Source organism: Lineus longissimus, chromosome 7, assembly GCF_910592395.1.
Source record: "Lineus longissimus chromosome 7, tnLinLong1.2, whole genome shotgun sequence".
Classification (NCBI taxonomy): Eukaryota; Metazoa; Nemertea; class Pilidiophora; order Heteronemertea; family Lineidae; genus Lineus; species Lineus longissimus.
Window position 1 is genome coordinate 17,970,839 of NC_088314.1, and position 19,856 is coordinate 17,990,694.

The window sequence follows — 19,856 nt, forward strand, 5'->3', positions numbered from 1 at the left end:
TAGAGATACAATGATTTTGATTGAAAGTACATAAGACATACAAAGGATACATGACAAAAGTAACAATATAAAGTCTACTACCGGGGTCAAACCTGGAGTAGATACTAGTAGGTGGGAGAGAGGAGGTCCTTATTTTATGCGATCAGAAAAGCATTTCTGTAAAAATGATGATAGCTTCTGACAAATTCCAGGGTCCTCATTTGAAAGAAGCCAGATAAATTTTGATGGCTATTTATTAAATCCGGCACCGTAGATAGGTTTGGAAATTCTTTTTATGACGTCACTAAAACCCGATTCATAAATTTTGCCGAACATGGACCATTTTGCAATTGCATTTTGTGTTTTTTTAATATTTTAGTGCTATAAATGTCGAATTCATCCATTCACTGCTCTTCAAACGCTTTTGAATTAATCTAGGCTATACACCTCACTCATCAGCTTCCACGGGTCAGGATAATCTGATCAGAGTCATAGTAGCAAGTAGGCCTACTTGTTTTATGTGAAAAATTACTTTGTAAGTGAGAAAACTTTGACATGTTTGGCCCTGTCCTAGTGTGAAAGTAAATGTAGTCCCCCAGGAAAATTGGTCCTAATCTATTGTTGAAGGGATTTGAAAATTCTGCGGCTCAATTGCAGAATCCCTGACAAATTCCAGAAATGTTCTGACACTTGAATATTCAGTATAGTCAAGACTATGTCAAGATGTGTGGTTGACAATTACATGATTTATTATGAGTTACCGGAGTGGCGGAGGCATGACAATTGACATTGCATTAGGGATTAGAAGAGTAATCCAAGAATGAAATATGGTTTAGGGAATTGATACCACACTCTCAGTAGTGGCTGTCTCAACAAAACTAGTTGGAGGGCGGAGCTAAAATGTCAACCAAAGCCGAGGAAATTGTTTTGGTCTGAATGTGAATTCCTGAAATGTTCTGTGTCACGCACTATCACCAATAGGCAATACACATATGTCTCGTGCACAACCTGGTCCTTTTTTTCCGGACTTTGCATTGACACATGGTCATATTTCCTATCATTGCAGAATACCCGTCCAACCCCACTTGAAGAAAGTTGACTTATCCAGTGATGTTGCAGAAGGCCTATTATAAAAGGCCCATATCAGCTGGAACTGCTCTCTGCCTATAACAAGTGCTGTCACTGCCCAGTCTGATCTGCCAGTAACCGCTGCTGCCATCGACAGGATCTGCATGGACTGTTTGTGAGGCCTGGCTAATCCATATCACCTGTGCCACTGAGGATATCACATGATGTCGGGCTTTATTATTGGTTTCTGGCTCCTTCTGTTGATCTGCGGACTTTTGTTCTGGTACACCAGACAAACCATTCCGTCCGTCGGCGATGCTAACTTCAGGAAGTTTCAGAGGACTTATTTGGTGGTTTATCTGTTTGCAACGGGTGAGTACGGTTACCAAGAATATCAGGAAGTTTCAGAGGACTTATTTGGTGGTTTATCTGTTTGCAACGGGTGAGTACGGTTACCAAGAATATCAGGAAGTTTCAGAGGACTTATTTGGTGGTTTATCTGTTTGCAACGGGTGAGTATGGTTACCAAGAATATCAGAGTACTTTATGAGTACTTATCAGGAATATCAGAGTACTTTATGAGTACTTGTCAAGAATATCAGAGTACTTTATGAGTACTTATCAAGAACATCAGAGTAATGAGTACTTTTTATGAATACTTATCAAGAATATCAGAGTACTTTATGAGTACTTATCAAGAATATCAGAGTACTTTGTGAGTACTTGTCAAGAACATCAGAGTAATGAGTACTTTATGAATACTTATCAAGAACATCAGAGTACTTTATGAGTACTTATCAAGAATACTAGAGTACTAATAAATACTTGTTGTGTTGACCGATCTTCTTACCTAAAGATTCCTGGTCTACTCAGTTCTTTGCTTGCTCTGTCTAAGAGTCGCTATATCGTCGAGTTTCCTTCTGCAGTCCTGACACATGTCTTTCGGGTTTCTTGGTATAGCTTTTGAGAGCTTTTTGTCATTCAAGGGACCAACCTGGTTCCCATTACTCACTTTACAATGAGGACCCAAATGGGTTGGCCTCTGGGGTGAGCGTAACAACAAACTTATCAAGCTCTGCCAGTGTGGGTGCATTTTATGTAACTTCAAAAAAGTAGAGAGTACAGATACATGTATGTTTCCTTGAAATATTGAGTAAAGACCATGTTTTTGGCATTTTGGACGCAGAATGTACCGTTCAACAGAAATCATCAGATGACACATTATTTTTTCAGCTGCCGACTGGCTCCAAGGTCCGTATGTGTACGCGTTGTACGATCATTATGGGATGTCGCAGTATGACATCGAGATTTTGTTCGTCGCCGGCTTTGGATCCAGTATGCTTGTTGGGACGTTTGTTGGATCCGTTGCTGATAAATAGTAAGTTGAATAGAGTGGAACCGCCCTCGAATTTCTTCCACAAGAGGGATCTGTCAGTGTTGACGTTTGGCTAATGATTAACACTGGTACTAGCATTAGTACTAGGTGTGATGTCATTTTTTCGTGGTGACGACGTCGCCCAAGGCGGCTCTCATGAATTAAGAATTCGATATTTTCCACAGTGACATTTTTTATTGTACTGTTTAATATTATTGTGATGATAAATGTTGTCAGTCCACCTTAAAAATTCACACTATTTTGATTGTTAACCCATGGGTCGTGATGCAACAAGTTACCCCCAAGCCTCTCTTTAACATTCATAAATTGATCGAAATTTAACCATTCAAGCTTCAAAATGAGCTGTTGATAAACCATAGAAGATCAGATGAAAATGAATTATATACATTTTGTATGGGTGGTGTTTTATGTGAATTTTTAGAATCTCAAACACTGAGGTATAATTTTGTTTCATATTTTACTATTTCAGCGGTCGTCGGGCAAATTGTGTATTGTACGGCATACTTTATGGGCTTGCCTGTATTACAAAGGTAAAGAAATTATTTAAGGATTGTCAGACAGTGAATTGTGCCTTGTTATGTTAAGCCTCTTTACATTCAAACTACTTTTAAAAAAACCAGCGCATAGTACGAAATAAAGACATAGCTGTGAAAAAACCTGGTGTATTTGTTAAGGAATTAAGTTGGTTATAAAAACAAGCTGGGTAGCCTACATGAACATGTACCCGGGGGCCCATGTCGTTTATTTTGTTGTCTAAAGTATTGTTACTGGTGGTGATAAGAACGGTGCCTCAAGTTAGCTCTGGGTCTTACAGGGGGTGATTTTCATTTTCAATGAACACCGATGTAGCCTAGTGCACACATACCCTAAATTAACATGCAGCATTCGGGAAAATTGATACACCTACCAACTTTATACTGATAGTGATGAGGCACAAGCATGCAATCATGTACCTCACATTATGACTGACTATTAGCGCCATCTTGCCTTAGAAATAGGAAAAACATGTAGAAGTTGAACCAACAGTAAATATATGCAAATGAAAAGCATACAAACCCCTTAAAAGACGATGATGATGCATAAAAAATAAAAACCTATGAAATTTTTTGCTTTTCTTTCAGCATTTCAATAATTTCTGGATATTGATGCTGGGACGTCTTCTGGGTGGTACAGCGACCAGTATACTGTATAGTGCGTTTGAATCATGGCTGATTTGTGAGCACAATAAGGTACGGAAAAGAGTTCTGTTAAAATTTACTATTCCTGATCGGAAATGATGTACGTGTAGTTTGATTGGATTCAACTATAAATCCATTGAACTCCATTAATCGTTTCTTTTGCACTTTCCTCACCACTAGATGAGCACTGAGAGTACAATTTGTGACCAAAAAAAGAGTAAGGGGGGGGTCACTGTTAACAAATCTTTTGTGCTAACTTCTCGGTATAACTTGCAAATGTGAATGAACACCTTAGTTTGTATGGCAAGGATAATCTTTTGATCAAGACTGTACCTCTCATGTATCTCATCCAATTTCAGCGAGGGTTCGATCAGGATTTGTTATCAACAATCTTCTCGCATGCCGTCCTCGGAAATTCAGTCGTTGCCATTTTCTCTGGGGTTATTGCCCAACAATGTGCCGATGTATTTGGCTATGTGTGAGTAAAACAACTTTTGAAAAGTCGCCTCTACAGGGTGGCCCAGAATTATTTTCCCTCACACAATGGATACACAATAGAATTCTATTGTGCAAGGGAAAAATTTTCTGGGCCACCCTGTGTTCATCTGCATCCTGTGTAGTTGGAATCGCGACTGGGCGTCAAGATGATGGAAAAGTCTCCTTTCATACTGCTAATCTGGTCTCGTAAAGCAGAGACAAACTGTCTCCTGGAAGAGAAATAAAGTAGAACCTCTCTATTAAGGACACCCTCGGGACTGACAAGTGTTGTCCTTAATAAAGAGGTGTTTATTAGAGAGGTCAAGTTGAATGGAATGTACCAATTCGGGACTAAAACTAGTGTCCTATATTGCATCCCATATATGTTCTTGTTTTTTCACCCAGGTCACCGTTCGATCTCTCCCTGGTCATGTTAATTATAATGACAATCATCACCATGGTAACGTGGTCAGAAAACCATGGTGACCGCACCGGAGATGTGTCAAAATCATTCAAAGATGCCATCCATGCCATTAAATCAGGTAAGTTTTGTTTTTGAACCGATTTTTTTCAACAGAATGGCTTTGTTTTTTGGTCATCTAAACTTGTGATTTTTTTGTGGCGATCAAACCCTGAATATCATCTTCAACGAGTTTCTCCCTGTTGATGTCAAAGGGGTGCACCATCCCGGAGCCTGTGAACATTTCATAGGGCCTCAAACCTCCGCTAATTGGGAATTGGCACAGAATTGGCCTTTTCAAAACAGGGGATTTGTCTTCATTTTCAGTATAAAAAGGAATTTGGTCTTTTTTGGAAATTTTTAAAAGGAAATTTTGAAGATATGTTTTAGTTTTTGAGCAGCTTTTGCAAAATAGCAAAAACCAGCAAATGTATTCATGAAAACATTTCGGGGGGTATATTTTGATCGTGTAATGAATGAAATTACTTTCATTGGCGTGACTCAGTGCAGAGAACTTTGGAATGGATGATATACATTGATGCTAAAACCAAGGAGCCTCATGGCCTAGTTGTTTACACTCCTGACCACCACGCAATAGGGCCCGGGTTCGATCCCGGGGAGAACCCATGATCGTATGTCTGGATGAACCGGCGTGGCTTTCAAGGAACTAATATTCCTGGCTCTTCACAGTCCTTCGAATGAGACTCAAAACCGAGGTTCCTTTTACCTGGTGTCTATGCCAGGGCAAGCTAAGACCCCACCAAGTGAGAAACATGAGTAGCTTGCGTGGACTCTATCTCTCTCGCCAAAGTCGGACCACTAGGCCAATAAACCCAATTGGCGCCTAACCGTAGTGGCACGCAGGATACGTTCATCCCGCCTTGGAGGATTACTCCTAGGAGAATGACCCCTCCAAGTGCAGAGCGAACGCTGAAGAAGAAGAAGAAGATGCTAAAACCTTTCTAAGAAAGAAGCTATAATTTTCTCCTCATTTTACTCCCACTTTTTTTCAGACCATAAGATCCTCTGCCTCGGCTTGATCCAGGCGTTGTTCGAAGGTGCCATGTATACATTTGTGTTGGAGTGGACACCCGCCCTGACGCCGCCAAAACCTGTCGTACCAGCAGCCGGTTCTGTCACGGACGAAGGGAACGATGGTCACCGGGGAACGATACCTCATGGATATATATTCGCCGCATTTATGGTGAGTAGAGGAATCTCTTCAATGAGGAAAGTCAACCACTCTGCTGTGGAATGTCATTTGTGGCAAAGACACTACGTCATTCTTTGCCTCATGTGTCGTAAAACATTGCCTTGCCATCTCTTTAAATCAACTAGAAGAAGGATACGCCAAAAATCAGTTTGAATCAACTGGACTATGTGTCTGTCTTTCCAGGTTGCCATCATGATTGGTTCATCTTTATTCAAAATACTCAACAAACACATCGCTGTCGAGTCCTTTATGAGGTAAGAGAATTTCTTAATTACAGTAGAACCTCTCTATTAAGGACACTTCAGGACTGACAAGTGCTGTCCTTAAAGGCCATATATCAAGGTTTGAAGACATGCTTGATACTCATGAAATATGTTGAGGGTTAAAAAAACAAGATCCCAGACATTAAAAAAATTCTAATAATAAAGTCATTATTTAGTTATTTCAATTTTCAATTTTAAACTATTTGAATTTCCCACCACACACAACTTTAGATTAGTTCCACTAGGGATTTTTTGATGACGTAGATCAGGTCAGTCAGAACAAAGCAAGATGGCTTCCGCATACAGTTCAGAGAGTGAGAGCAGTGAATTTGAGGATGTTTTGGTCGATACAGAAGGATATTTAAACGTTGAGCCGTACATGTTCGAGCCATTAATATCACTAGATCATAATGAGAGTGATCATTCGGACGAAAGTGATTAGAATTTGTGGTTAATCAATTTGCATGGCAGACCTGCCGATATAGCGAAGAAGACATTGATAGACGGTTGCAGATGCATAACATGTATGATTTTTGAACAGACCAATGTTGCACAATATTGTTTCGCCTCGTCAGTGTTGTATCGCCAGTTATGTCATGACGCTGAACTACTATTGAAAAGTGACGGTATTATGCACAATCATCTTGACGTGACGATATAATGCCGTGCAACGTTAGATAGGCCTAGATGTCAGATGACAATAATCTGTCATTGACAGTGGCTGTCACTGACACTGACCTGTGTCGCTGTCACCTTGCTATGGCTGGAACACAAGAAGACACTATGCGGTATCACAGGCCCCAATAGGGCCTACACATTATGTATAACAACCGACCTCAGCAGCCTCGGGCATTAAATGCAATTGACATGGTTGGAACAGCTGTTTTTACAAGTGGCATTTAATATTCAGTTGGATGCAGATATCCGGCTTCATGTGATAATCCGTATCGATAAAGTGATCACTGCAAAGTTTGGCCGAAGGCCCAGGCTTCCAACACTCCAAACGTTTGCACTTCCGAATCCACAGCTTCCTCCTCTCTCGTTCAACTGGCTTTGGAAATTCATGAAAATGGGTCCCATCCGTCATTCGATTGTTCTTTGTGCTATCCTTGACACAATTCGGAGCCACACAATACACCATAGTGAATGAAACACATTACTTCCAGGTGTGCATAATTAATTAAGGCCCTCCTGCTTTTATGATTGCATGACATGTACAGATAACCTGATCTACATCACAACTTTTGCTGAACCCGCCGCCTGGCTCTAACAAGCCAGTTGCTAGCCTGATTAGGTAATCAAGTTGTCAAACACATAATTGGCTATATCTTCAAAATGGATGGAGCTAATTGCATTTGGTTTTCTGTATTGTATAAAGTGTTAGGTACACTTTTGAAATCGTCTTACAGCAGAAAATGGCAAAAAACCTTGATATATGGCCTTTAATATAAAGGTGTTCTGATTGGTGAGGTCAAATTGAATGGAGGCAACAACTTTGGGACCAAAACTAGTGTCCTTAATAGAGAGGTTGTCCATAATAGAGAGTCGTCCGCTATGACAGGTTCTTCTGTACCTCTACTTCGTGCTGTCGCATGTTATATAATGAGATCCAGGTGAGCTATGGTCCATAGGTCATTTCATTTGCTATTTGTTCTTAGGTAATCACACATTTAGCATACAGTTTATACATCTCTACATGTCAACTTTGTTCTTTCAGATTCGTACTTCTAGCTGCCGCATTGTCATTGTTGACACCTGTCCTATTCCCGTTTGTAAGTATAAAAACTCATCAAGGTTTGTTGTGTCCCTAGTAGGTAGCGCAGTGGAAGAGAGTCGGCCTCATGATCAGGAGGTCGTGGGTTCGACTCCCGGCCGAGTCACTGCTTAGTACTCCTACTGGTCGAGTTCAAGTGAGCACCTTCTGGGGTTGCTCCTTGAAACCCCTGATTGATTTCTGTGGAGACCGGGGTAATAATATGATATCCCCAAGCGCTTTGAGCGGCCAGTTGATGGTTGGATACTGCGCTATATAAGACTCGTATTATTATATTATATATAGTAAAATTCCACTCGAACCACCAGAGAAAAATCAGCAGCTGAAAGTATTTTTGATGCAGTTTATTTTTATCTTGCAAATAGCTTCCATAACTTTCACAGATATGTGGGGAAAGCGACATAAAGTTTTGAAATATTACTCCGTCCTCGTCTTGCCTAGAGGGCACATAAGGCTTTCATCATCAGTTTCCACCCTGTTAGGTCGGCAGCCTGTCCATGGATAATTCCCTAGGTCAGACCAGGCTGATTCATCTCCTCTCTACCATCCGTGCCAGGTCACTTTTAGACAGCCCTCGGTTTTTTCCCACCGGCCGTCCATCGGTGGTCTGTCCTTGGGAGTGTGCCCAGTGGGGTGAGTGGCACTATGCACTGTTGTTCCAGCCAACGCCAGCATCGTCCTTTGAACCATTTTAGCAATTGGTGTGGAAATACCATATTAGCTTCTTGAAAATTTCCCGTCTGAAGCCGACTGGACCAAATGGCTTTGTGTGAGATTTTGTTCATAGTCCTTTCTTGTATTTTCAGAATCAGCCTGTGATTTTTTGTGGATTTCTTGTCTTTGAGGCCTGCGTCGGGATATTCTGGCCATCGCTGAGCACGATGAGAGGCAAATATGTCCCTGAAGAGAGTAAGTTGATATTATATTTCATCCTTTTATGTGTCAAGGGGTCAAAAGATCCTTTGGATTGTATTTTTGGTCTGAAAAAGGGCATGTTTTGAAGTAAAGTAATGAAGAGATGCTATTTCTTTTATTGTCGACTGTTATTGGGCTTTTATTATGATTGTACAAAAAAATTGTTGCGCAAGTGTACAAATTCTAACAAAATATTCTTTGAAAGGAAAACAAGAAGAAATTTAGAAAGTTTTCTTTTAATTTCGTGAATCTCAAAAATAAAGTGTTGTGTAAAGTTGGTAGTTTACAGTACTGTATTGAAATCCTGTCTAATGTTCAAACTGATGAATGGTCTGGCATCAAGTGTAATTTTGTCAACAAAATCATTATTGTTTGTTGTGACCCTGAGTACACACGTCAAACCAAGGCACACTACAACTGTACACAGTTTTTGGTATCCAGGAGGTGCTGCCATCTGTCAGCATCTGCTATAACTACAGTATTTAATCTCATAGTGTGGTGCTTATTATTTAGAGAGCTGGAAAAAGGGAAGGGTGATGGTCTGGTAGAAATTTCAATGGGTATATAACCTTGTACTGTACTGTTTTGAGCCCTCTATTGGCAGTGCAAGTTATTTTTGTTGGATTATCGTGAGGGCCTAAAGGGTATAGAACCTAGGAATGATTTAGTTGAATTTTAACAGTCTATCGTGAGGATTTTATATAAAGGGCAAAAAGAGCCTTGTGATGGTTTGGTGAAATTTTACCGGGTCATATTGAAGGTCTCATCATATTTGCCACACAATTAACCTTTTTTAATGGCAGTTTCTTCATTTTGCACTAGAAGTTAATAAAAGGGTTAAAGGATGGGTACCAAAGGTCAAAGGTCGCATGAAATGACACTGTCCTTTTTTCCTATGTCCTGAGTGGCGTTCGATCATTATGTCACCACAGATCAGGGCAGAAACACTCAACAAATAATGACCTGACTGTCCCAGGCAGCTACACACCAGTAGCCATGGCAACTGGGATCTTGAGAATGGCACTTCTATTGAATGAAAGCGACAATCCTGTCGTCCATGCCAACACAACGTGTCAAAGAAACTTGTACATTTAAGTGAGGATATTCACATCAGTGACAATTTGATTTCATCAAACTTAAAATGAATTCCGATCAAAATTAAGTTCCGTCTTACTTGACAAATCATGTATACTTTGTTGTACATTCACATGTACAAATGTACAGCATTTCTCGTCATACTAGAATTGGCATGGACCCAGTCAATTTTGAAAATCTTCTTGATGTCTAAGAGAAGCAGGGACTTAGAAAGCTTATCAATTATCCTCTAATGCGTAATGTAATTGCTTTTTATTTCTGTCATTGCAGCCCGGGCCACGATAATGAATTTCTTCCGAGTTCCTTTGAATTTGATTGTGGTGGTTATTTTGGTTCAGGTAAGACCAGTTGTGGTTATTATACGCCCGCTCCAGAGCGTATTATGGTATGGCGCTCGCTGTCCGTCTGTCCATTAACTTTTCATTGTCCGCGCAATTACTGAAATTCTACATCATGTATAGTCACCAAACCTGGTTTGCAGGGCACTAGTATAGGCCCGAAGAAGCCTATTGATTTGGAGGTCAAAAGGTCAAAGGTCAAGGTCACGAAGACCTGTTTCCATTTTCCGCTTACCTGTTACTTCACACACTTTTCACCCTGACCAACCACCCTTTACTCTTCTGGCGGGCGTATAATGTGCTCGCTCTGCGTAGCTCTTGTTTTTCAATTAAATTCTAACATTGTCTTTGTGATTTAAGTCCATAGTAGATGTTTTCATGTCCACCAAGTATCAAGGATTGACGTCCACAGATTTTGCGGGCATAACAGTGTATGGAAGTTTTCACGTTTATAATTTATTTTCACCTTTTTATTTCAGGATATGAACATGTCTGTGATATTCGTCTGCTGTTTTGTGTTTCTCATCCTCTCAACGATATCTCAGCAATGGCTATTCATGTAAGTATAAGAGCAGTATGCCAGAGGCAGTATACATCTGCCTACACCTGCTGCTATAGCCCCATGCATCTTTACGAGCAAAAAGCTTATTGCCAAATATGACATAAATCTACTTGAGTATGGCCAGCTACAGATACAAATACAGTGGAACCTCCCTTAGCGGACACCTCTCTATTAAGGACAACCTCTCTATTAAAGACACTAGTTTTGGTCCCAAATTGGTTGTTTACATTCAATTTGACCTCTCTAATCAGGACAGCACTTGTCAGTCTGGAGGGTGTCCTTATTAGAGAGGTTCTACTGTAGATGTTAATTGAGGTTGTTTGCGGTGATTGGAAATATGATCCCTGATCAAGTAGACAGTGCTGCGTAAAGCAGATCTGCAGGTATAAGCTGATGAATACTACCTTTAATATACTGCTCGTATAAGATGATATAGCTACTTCATCTGCAGTGGCTGGGGCTGCTCAGCTGTGGGAGTAAATAAGTTTCTCCAAAGTCTAGTATTCTTGACCTCTGCAATATGGACTTATAATGCTTGCTTTAGAGGCATAGAGCGGGAGGTCATAGTGGTCATTAGAGTGGCAGGCTTGTGTTCAGATTTTATGTAGCCATCATAACCTCAGCTTGGCATTAAAGGACGACGATTCCCTGGTGGAAGTGAGGTAGTGGTCTTGTATTATACATTGGGTATGTTGGAGAATGGTTGGCTATTCCGTCTGCTACTCCAAGGATAAGTTTTGATATGATTTCATGAAATTGCCAATTGGAATCGATTGATTTGTAGAAAGCAAGTTGCCGGTAAAAACTTGGCCATAAGAACCTTGGACGTTCTTTTCAAATTGACAGTTCAATGTTTACCATTTTAGCACATTGGAGCCAGATAAAACTTTATAGGAGTAATAATAGGTGAAAACAAGTTTTGATTATGAAATTTGTCTTTAATAAACCTCTTGTTTTGTCTATGAGGGCAGCACTGTATTTGTGGTTGTTAAGGAGTCCGTAGATGGCATTTAAAATCGTACGAAATACTGCTTACCTATGAGAAACCAGCAATAGAAATCCGCTCAGAAGTTTCATGTTATTTTTTAATCCTCGCTGACTACACTATTAATGTACATCAGTGCAGTTCAAATCTACTTACTCTTTAACCTTAACACCCCCAGGTTTTGGAATGGACTCTTCTTGCGCATTAACAAGAAGAGTCTATACAGCGAAATGGGGGTGAAAAGGTCGAGAATTGTTGGCACTGTTGGTGGAGGAGTTCAAAATGGAGTCTGTCTTGTCTTCGGTCATCAGCTTCAGAAATTTTTAACAGTCGTGGTGATTTTGGTGGCAAAAAGTTTACTTGTTATTGTGCTTTACTCTCTATTTTCAGTTTAATTTGTAAGGTAAGCTGGTACAATTATGGCCCTGTTATAATTATTGCCTCAGTGTACATTGATGTATGCTTCGGTATCTATTCAACAGTGTATAAAGGGCTATTAATTGTACCACTCTACTTTACATTTTTAGCTTCAGTGACAGCTCAGTCAGTTCCTGTCAAACGGTTTATTTAGTTTAATCGTTAATTGGTCAAATATATAATACACATGAGACTGAGCTGTAGCAGAGAATTAGTCTAGTGGCTCAGTTAGTCGTCCATTGAGGAACTTTCCCCGCCCGCTCATTGGTTCATAAAATATTAAACCCCTTTATTTTTAGGTACAGCCATGTAAAATCAAGTGTGGCATCTGACTAGCTTATGTTCAAAGCAGCACTATAAATATTTAGTTCTTGGTGTCATCATCATCATCATCATCTGGTAACTATGGCAACAGTCTTGGTTTGGTGTCTTCTGCCTTTTTACAAAAACTCCAGATAACACTTTTAATAACATGTTTAAAATCTATTTCACCAATCACATCCTGGAGTGTCTGTTGCTGCGGTCACCTGATTTTTATGTTGGTGATGCTTACAGTCCAAATCACAATTGACATCCTTCCTGCTTCGCGTCATTCAACGTACGCGCGAGTTGTGTGCAGAGTTGCGAGTTGCGTGCAGAGTTGCGCGTCAGTGATGCACCAGTGACGTGCTGATCTCTATGTTTCGCTGGGTAGCGCGCCAATGACGCGAATTTAGGGATGACAGTTTTGGTTTGGACTGTAATTCAAAAGGAGACTTAACCCGATTCAGTTGCAGGAATCTCTACTCATTTTTTTGCACATCAGATTTTTTGATAAGGATTTTTTGGAAAAAATTTATCAGTAATCTACTTCACTTTATAAATTAAGCAGTTGGGTTTGATAAAAACACATGTTTAAAGAAGTAACTGTTTTGAAGTTGCTCACATGGGTTGATAAAAACACATGTTTAAAGAAGTAACTGTTTTGAAGTTGCTCACGTGGGTTGATAAAAACACATGTTTAAAGAAATAACTGTTTTGAAGTTGCTCACATGGGTTGATAAAACACAGTTTAAAGAAGTAACTGTTTTGAAGTTGCTCACATGGGTTGATAAAAACACATGTTTAAAGAAATAACTGTTTTGAAGTTGCTCACATGGTTTGATAAAAACACATGTTTAAAGAAATAACTGTTTTGAAGTTGCTCACATGGGTTAGAATTTACATATCAGTTCCAGAATAACCCTGCGCACTTAATATTTAGTTTCCACTGCAATGGGAAACTGTAACAGATGCAGTATTTATTATGCTTTAGTAGAAAACTTTAATCTAACAAGATAGATATTGGCTGATATTTATAAAAGACTAATAAATGCTTTTACTTTAAACTTCATGTACATTTACACTAGCCATCTCTGTAGAAAACTGTCGTAAAAGCATTTACTAGTCTTTATAAATATTAGCTATTGTGTATTTCAGGCTTAAGTCTAATGTGGTGAAGATGGACAAGGCCAGGACGAACGATCGGGCAAGACTCATGGGAGAGGAGGAAGAGGAGGCATAATCTCATTGGGAAGATTCGCATTGGATACAGACGGCATATCAGGGAAATTTTACTCCCCAGAAAAAGAAAATGAGCATGGAAAAAATACCCTCCAAATTTTATGAAAAATGTTTTTCTTGCTGTTAATCAAAGACACCTCTTAAAGGGGGACTATAGGCAGGAGGAGAGGGGCTAATTTTGCCATCTTCAAGTGACTAGTATACCCAGTAAGAGCCCTTGGTCATGTCAAACTTAGCACTAAATATATCCCTCGTACGAGCGTGAATCATTTCAACCTACTGTGAGATGTGAGAGACCCCTTTTGGTCGCTTTGTGTAACTTTATCTTGCCTGCCTATTTTGTCCCTTTAACTGCCTCAAACATCCAATTGGACTTGTTTAAATGCAAGTTTTCAGGTGCATCTTTGTATTGACGTTAAAATTTAGTGCAGTAAACCATCAAATTTTGACAAGTCTTTCATTTGGCAAATAATCTCAAAATAATCTGCAAAATTCAAAATCTCAGAAATATTTATTTATACAAAAATGGATAGAAATTCTGTAATCCACCAAAATGAAAATGTTCGCAATTTTAGAAAGGTTTCACTATTTTAGAAAAATTTTCACTATTTTAGAAAATTTTGTAGTAAAAACTGTATTCAACCACAATTATCGCACTCACAAACTTTTGTTGTTGATGACAATTGTGACCCGTCACAGCAAAATCAGGCGCATGTCGCTCTGAGCTTGGCAGGTTGAGACGGACTGTTTGTTCATTTCTCTATTGTCTGCCTTTTGTGAAATATGAGCACATCAATTTCTTCCATTATCTCCTGGTGTCATTTAGGATCATCTTCTGTGCGACATGCGCCTGGTTTTGCTGTGACGGGTCACAATTCTCATGTGATTATTAGCTTCAACTTTCAGAATCACCTCGACTACTCAGACAAATTTTTATTGGCAGTATTCTTCACAAAATGTAGTCGTTTTGTAGTGTTAGTGTGCAGGGAGTGTATAAGTGTTAGCATTAGAATGATAAATTATTTCGTAAGTAGTGTCAACACATTCATGGCAGGACCATCAACCCCTCTTCGAATGCCCAGAAAAAACTAAGCAGCAATAAATAAGCAGCAAATGTATTTTACAATACGCGTAGCTGCTCCATTATGCTAGAATCCCGAATCAATCAGAAAAATATAGCTACACCCCCTTACTTTATTTGATTTTTTGTCGAAGAAATGTAGAAAAATGGCTGAAATGACCCCATTTCATTTTAATTTGTAAAGGCTCCTCTCTGGATATAACATCAAAAGGTCACAAAACTAGGTGTTATTGTTACCAAAATACATGTATGTGTATACTCGCTTAAATCATTTATGGCTTGTTTGCTAAAGTTATGATATTTTATTTTGCTCTTGTGAAGTTTTTTACTTTAGGTCGGATTCCATTACAGTGGGAAGCCGTCACGGTTTCCAACATTCCACAGGCTATGTGATCAGTTACTATTGCAAAGCAAGTAACTTATATGAAAATTAATCAAACGCCTGTGAAATCCCTGTAGTTTTCCATGTTTTCAGTGGTTCCTGATCTAGTGGATTCAGACCTATGTTGTACAGTGATATATCTTTCATATTTTGCTTTTTTTCTCAAATATGCCTCTATCATATTTGAGGTCAAGTTCACGTAGAAGTCATCTTGTCACGTGTCATGTTCTATATTCACACGAGAACTGAAGAATGAACAAGTCATGTTCACTATTCACACGTGAAATGAAGAATGAACAAGTCATGTTCACTATTCACACGTGAACTGAAGAATGAACAAGTCATGTTCACTATTCACACGTGAACTGAAGAATGAACAAGTCATGTTCACTATTCACACGTGAAATGAAGAATGAACAAGTCATGTTCACTATTCACACGTGAAATGAAGAATGAACAAGTTATCATCAAAGTCCGAGCTTTGTAGGACACCAGGTTCTCGTGTCTCGTCAAAAAGTCTTCCGTTCACACGTGAATTTTCATGCGCGTCTTGTGACACGTGAAAGACTTCTACATAAACTTGCCATGTGTTAGGTTTATATCCATGACCTGTCAAATGCTCCTTCCATTTTCAGCAACATTCCAAAATGTCTCTTTTTAATATATATTCAAGGCTTTCATTCTCGTATAAGCATCAAATTTGGAACACTTTCACTAAAAACACAAATGGGGTAGTGAAAACTATGGATCGGGAGGTACTTCAAGTTACTGATAGATGGCAGTGCGTATGAGTTTTTAAGCAACACAGTAGCTTTTCAATCACTGGCATAACATTTGAGAAATGTACTATCTTTTTGTGCATTTTGCTGTACATCTCTTTCTGCATAATGTAGCAAATGAAGAGAGTCTTAAGTCAGACTCAGAATTCAAACACTTTTCAAGAAGTGTTGAGTTGGACTCAGGAGTCAAAAATCGGATGCGATTCTGAAGGATACTCATCCAGAACTTATTTGCAATGAGGAACCTGCAGAACTACAAATCCAGATGGCAGCACCAGTACTAAAAGGTACACTTCCAGTGCATTTTCCATTAAAGTTAAGTTTTGCCCTACTCAGTGTAATGTATATGCAAAATGTATGTGTGTGCCTGTATGCCCATCAAGATTGACGAAATCATATTTGTGTTAATTTTCATAGATTTGTTTGTCTTATGTTTTGTTAACATGTGAAGTTTATTTTATGATGCACATCACTTTATACTATTAAATGTTATACATGTTTGATGATGTATTGATGTGACAAATTCTGCAAAAATAGAAATAAATAGCTCTAAATTTCAACAATCTTCATTTATCTGTTGGCCTACATGTCATCTGATGATATTGATTCTTGACCTTTGAGGAGAGGGACTCTCATTGCAGTTTGTGGAGTGGCAGATTCCTGGTGAGGTTTGTTGAGCCAAAGTGTCCTGTTATGGTACAGAGGTGTCTACGTCCAACTTTTTTTATAGCACAGCTTTGGATATTGCCCAGTTGTTGATCGATATGTATCGTAGAGATAGTCAATCCAGGGACTGCAACACAGCCTGGAGCCTGGATTCTCCTTTTTATGTCAGCTTAATTGCTGTGGAGAGCCTGGCCATTTGAGCCTGTTCCAGCAGTACCATGTCTCCTAAAATTGTCACAACCAGTCTATGTCTCTGGCATACTGGCCTCCATGTGCTGATTGTCACAACCAGGTTATCATATTTGGACAAGGACAACACGAGATACTTCTTTAAAAGACACTTTAATAAACTTTAGTTAACACTGTGAAAGAGCATTTGTTAGTCCCACTCTAAGGATAATCTAGTGTTGTGAAAACCACTACCTTTTGGTAAATGTGATCTAGTCACATTCCTGACTTCAACTCAGTACCATTGACCAGAACGATATGAAGGACACTTTTCATGCATCAAAGTTATCTCTTGAATAGTGCATATCACAGATCAGTCATTTTCAAATCATTCCGAAACTTTGTTAAGAAATAGCCTCCTTCCGTTCCTTGGCTTCTTCAAGTTTTCTCTTTTCATCCTCGAATCGTTTTCTCTCGCTTTCTACGACAGAGTCCATGTCCTGAAAATATAAAGAATACAGTGAATTGCAAAATTTTCCAGGGCACCTTTCCCAGGACAGGCCACCTCGGCAAGTTGGAAAGCCTGCCGTATTCTCGGCAAGCTTGGGAATCAATTTTCCAGGGTGAAACTCCACATCAAAGTCAAAGCATAAGAAGGGTAAATCACATAACAGGTCATTATAAAAGATTCCTTCTTCATGATTTCATGACTGTATGATTTTATTATAAGGTTCAAATTATACAAACTCAAATTGCAGTAAGTAGACATGCCTCTCTGCCGTACTGAACTTCAAGCAGTATTGCCCCTGTAGCCACTCCCGTGCATTGTCTGGAAGCGGAGCAATGGCAACACATTGAGGATCGAGATGCCTTTCTCCTTCTGCCGAAAATCAGATTTGATTTTCTTAAAAGTAATCGTGTAAACCCCTTTATTTTCGTGGCCCTATATGTTCCCAAAAACATAATTTTCCAATTCTGCGTTCATTTATTTCCACAAATGACTGCATATTCCAATGATAAAACGGAAACACATTCAATTGTATCCTCTTGTGAAAATGTGGAAATAACCGGTTTACGGTATCTAGTTTGTTTACACTTTATCTTCTCCTTTCTGTTGACATTTGTATGAAGCTTAACGCAAACATATAATTTGTCAATGACCATTTTCCAATTTCTTAATAACCTATGGGCAACGAAAAAAATTAATCAATATTTCATCAAATAGGAAAATCATATATTGAGTTTTCTTCTGAGATAAGAGATGATGGAGCAAAAAATATGGATGCAATTGTGATGTTTTGACATTTGCAAAGAATTTTTAATATCGAGCGGAAAATATCATGAGTTGATCTTTGGACAAATGTCAAAAGAAGGAGGGACTGTCTTACAGGAGATTACAGACAACAGGTAATATTGAAATTTTATGTTTTGCATTTGGTAAAAGGGATGTTTATGATAAAGATGACAATGATATTGCCTTTTTTTAAAGCGCTTTTCCATGTTTTTCTGTTCAAAGTACTTTTGGATACCATACTATAACTATATATTGCCCCGGTCCCACAGAAATCAATCGGGGGTTCAAGGCACAACCAGAAGGTGCTTACTTGAACTTGACCAGTAGCGGAACAATGCACTGACCAGGCCAGGAGTCGAACCCACGACCTCTTGATCATGAGGCCGACTTTCTTCCACTGCACAACCGCTGCATGACGATGTCTAATTGCGCTATCCCCTTCACACATTTTCATTCAAAACGTTTGTAAAACGGTTTTTAGTGGGGAAATTCCTTGGTCTACAATACTTAATCTATCATTTTGAGAACGAACTTAGTCAGAAGCATGAAGAAAAATGTCTTCTCACCTCCAGAGGTTTGTAGAACATCATTCAAAACGTTTGTAAAACGGTTTTTAGTGGGGAAATTCCTTGGTCTACAATATTTAATCTATCATTTTGAGAACGAACTTAGTCAGAGGCATGAAGAAAAATGTCTTCTCACCTCCAAAGGTTTGTAGAACGTGTGAACAACCTGAGCACCAGCAAACATGGTGAGGAGAGCTGCTCCGGTAAATTTGAGATATGTCGGCCACGTTACACCAGCTGGCATCTTGCCTCACGCAATACAGTAGATGAAACTAAACCAATCTTCAATTCAGCTGTTCACTTCTGATGATTTTCTCAGCTTGCTTTTTCTTGTAAGTATTATCTGAAAAGATATTGAAACGTCTTTCAGGCAAGAAGTAGTATTGGATTTAAAAGGATAACTGAACAGCCCTATGAAATGTAAATCACTTGGTAAGGACTTGTGGCCCCCATGTCCTAGATGCAAGGCAAGGCCACATCAACAGAGGATCTCGTTTACAGGCTGATGGCATAATTGACCTTTTTGAAAATGCTTGTTATGTTTGGGCACTAAACACTTGTGCGCTTCACCTGGAACAAAGGGTCACACTGGCTTATGGCATTTACCGAAGTCAACTTCTAAGGCCTTCTGACGTGTTCTGAGTGAGAGCATGTATTCGAATTGTTTTGCCTCTGATATTCATCTTCTTCGAAAAGGCGTAGGCGTAGGTGATATACCGCCAGTAAGTTTTCGGGTAAAAATGGGATACCTGACATTATGTACTCAACCGGTTTAGTTAAATCAGCCCAACCTAAATTTCAGAGCATCCTTGTGTAGGGCATACTGTCTGCAGTATAGTCACCGAGTATTGACTATTGTATTATGAATGATGATGCATACATACATACATACATACATAGGCCTACATACAGTGCATTTCAAGGTGAATACACGTAGCAGACAGCAATTTTGATGCTTACAAAAGTTGACTTCTCCGGCGTGCCAATTGATCATAGAAAATTCTAGAGCTGCTCCAAGGAAGAAGAAGAATGGCATAAACCTATAAAGGCCAAATCTTTCCTTTCCTGGCCACTTTTGGAGGAGTTTTTGTATATTTGAACTTCGCCGCATTTCGAAATTTTCAAGACATGGGCGCAGCCATCTTGCTAATTATATAACCTTAGTCAGCCGTGTCGGAGTCGTTGATTGGTCGAAACATTAAATTGATTATATTTTAAGCCAATCAGATTGATTCTTTTGAAATGCTCAGTGTTTAGA

At 39.2% G+C, this 19,856-nt stretch overlaps 1 protein-coding gene across 1 annotated transcript; it reads left to right on the top strand.

The window, feature by feature from the left end:
- Positions 1–334: 334 nt before the first annotated feature.
- LOC135490810 (molybdate-anion transporter-like) lies at positions 335–16,837 on the top strand. Its single transcript, XM_064776332.1, has 14 exons — positions 335–514; positions 1,046–1,419; positions 2,281–2,425; positions 2,913–2,973; positions 3,565–3,672; positions 3,981–4,099; positions 4,504–4,640; positions 5,572–5,762; positions 5,955–6,025; positions 7,752–7,806; positions 8,615–8,717; positions 10,089–10,156; positions 10,636–10,715; positions 13,579–16,837. The coding sequence occupies exons 2-14, from the start codon at positions 1,269–1,271 to the stop codon at positions 13,661–13,663; spliced, it is 1,374 nt and encodes a 457-aa protein (XP_064632402.1). The 5' UTR covers positions 335–514; positions 1,046–1,268; the 3' UTR covers positions 13,664–16,837.
- Positions 16,838–19,856: the final 3,019 nt, after the last annotated feature.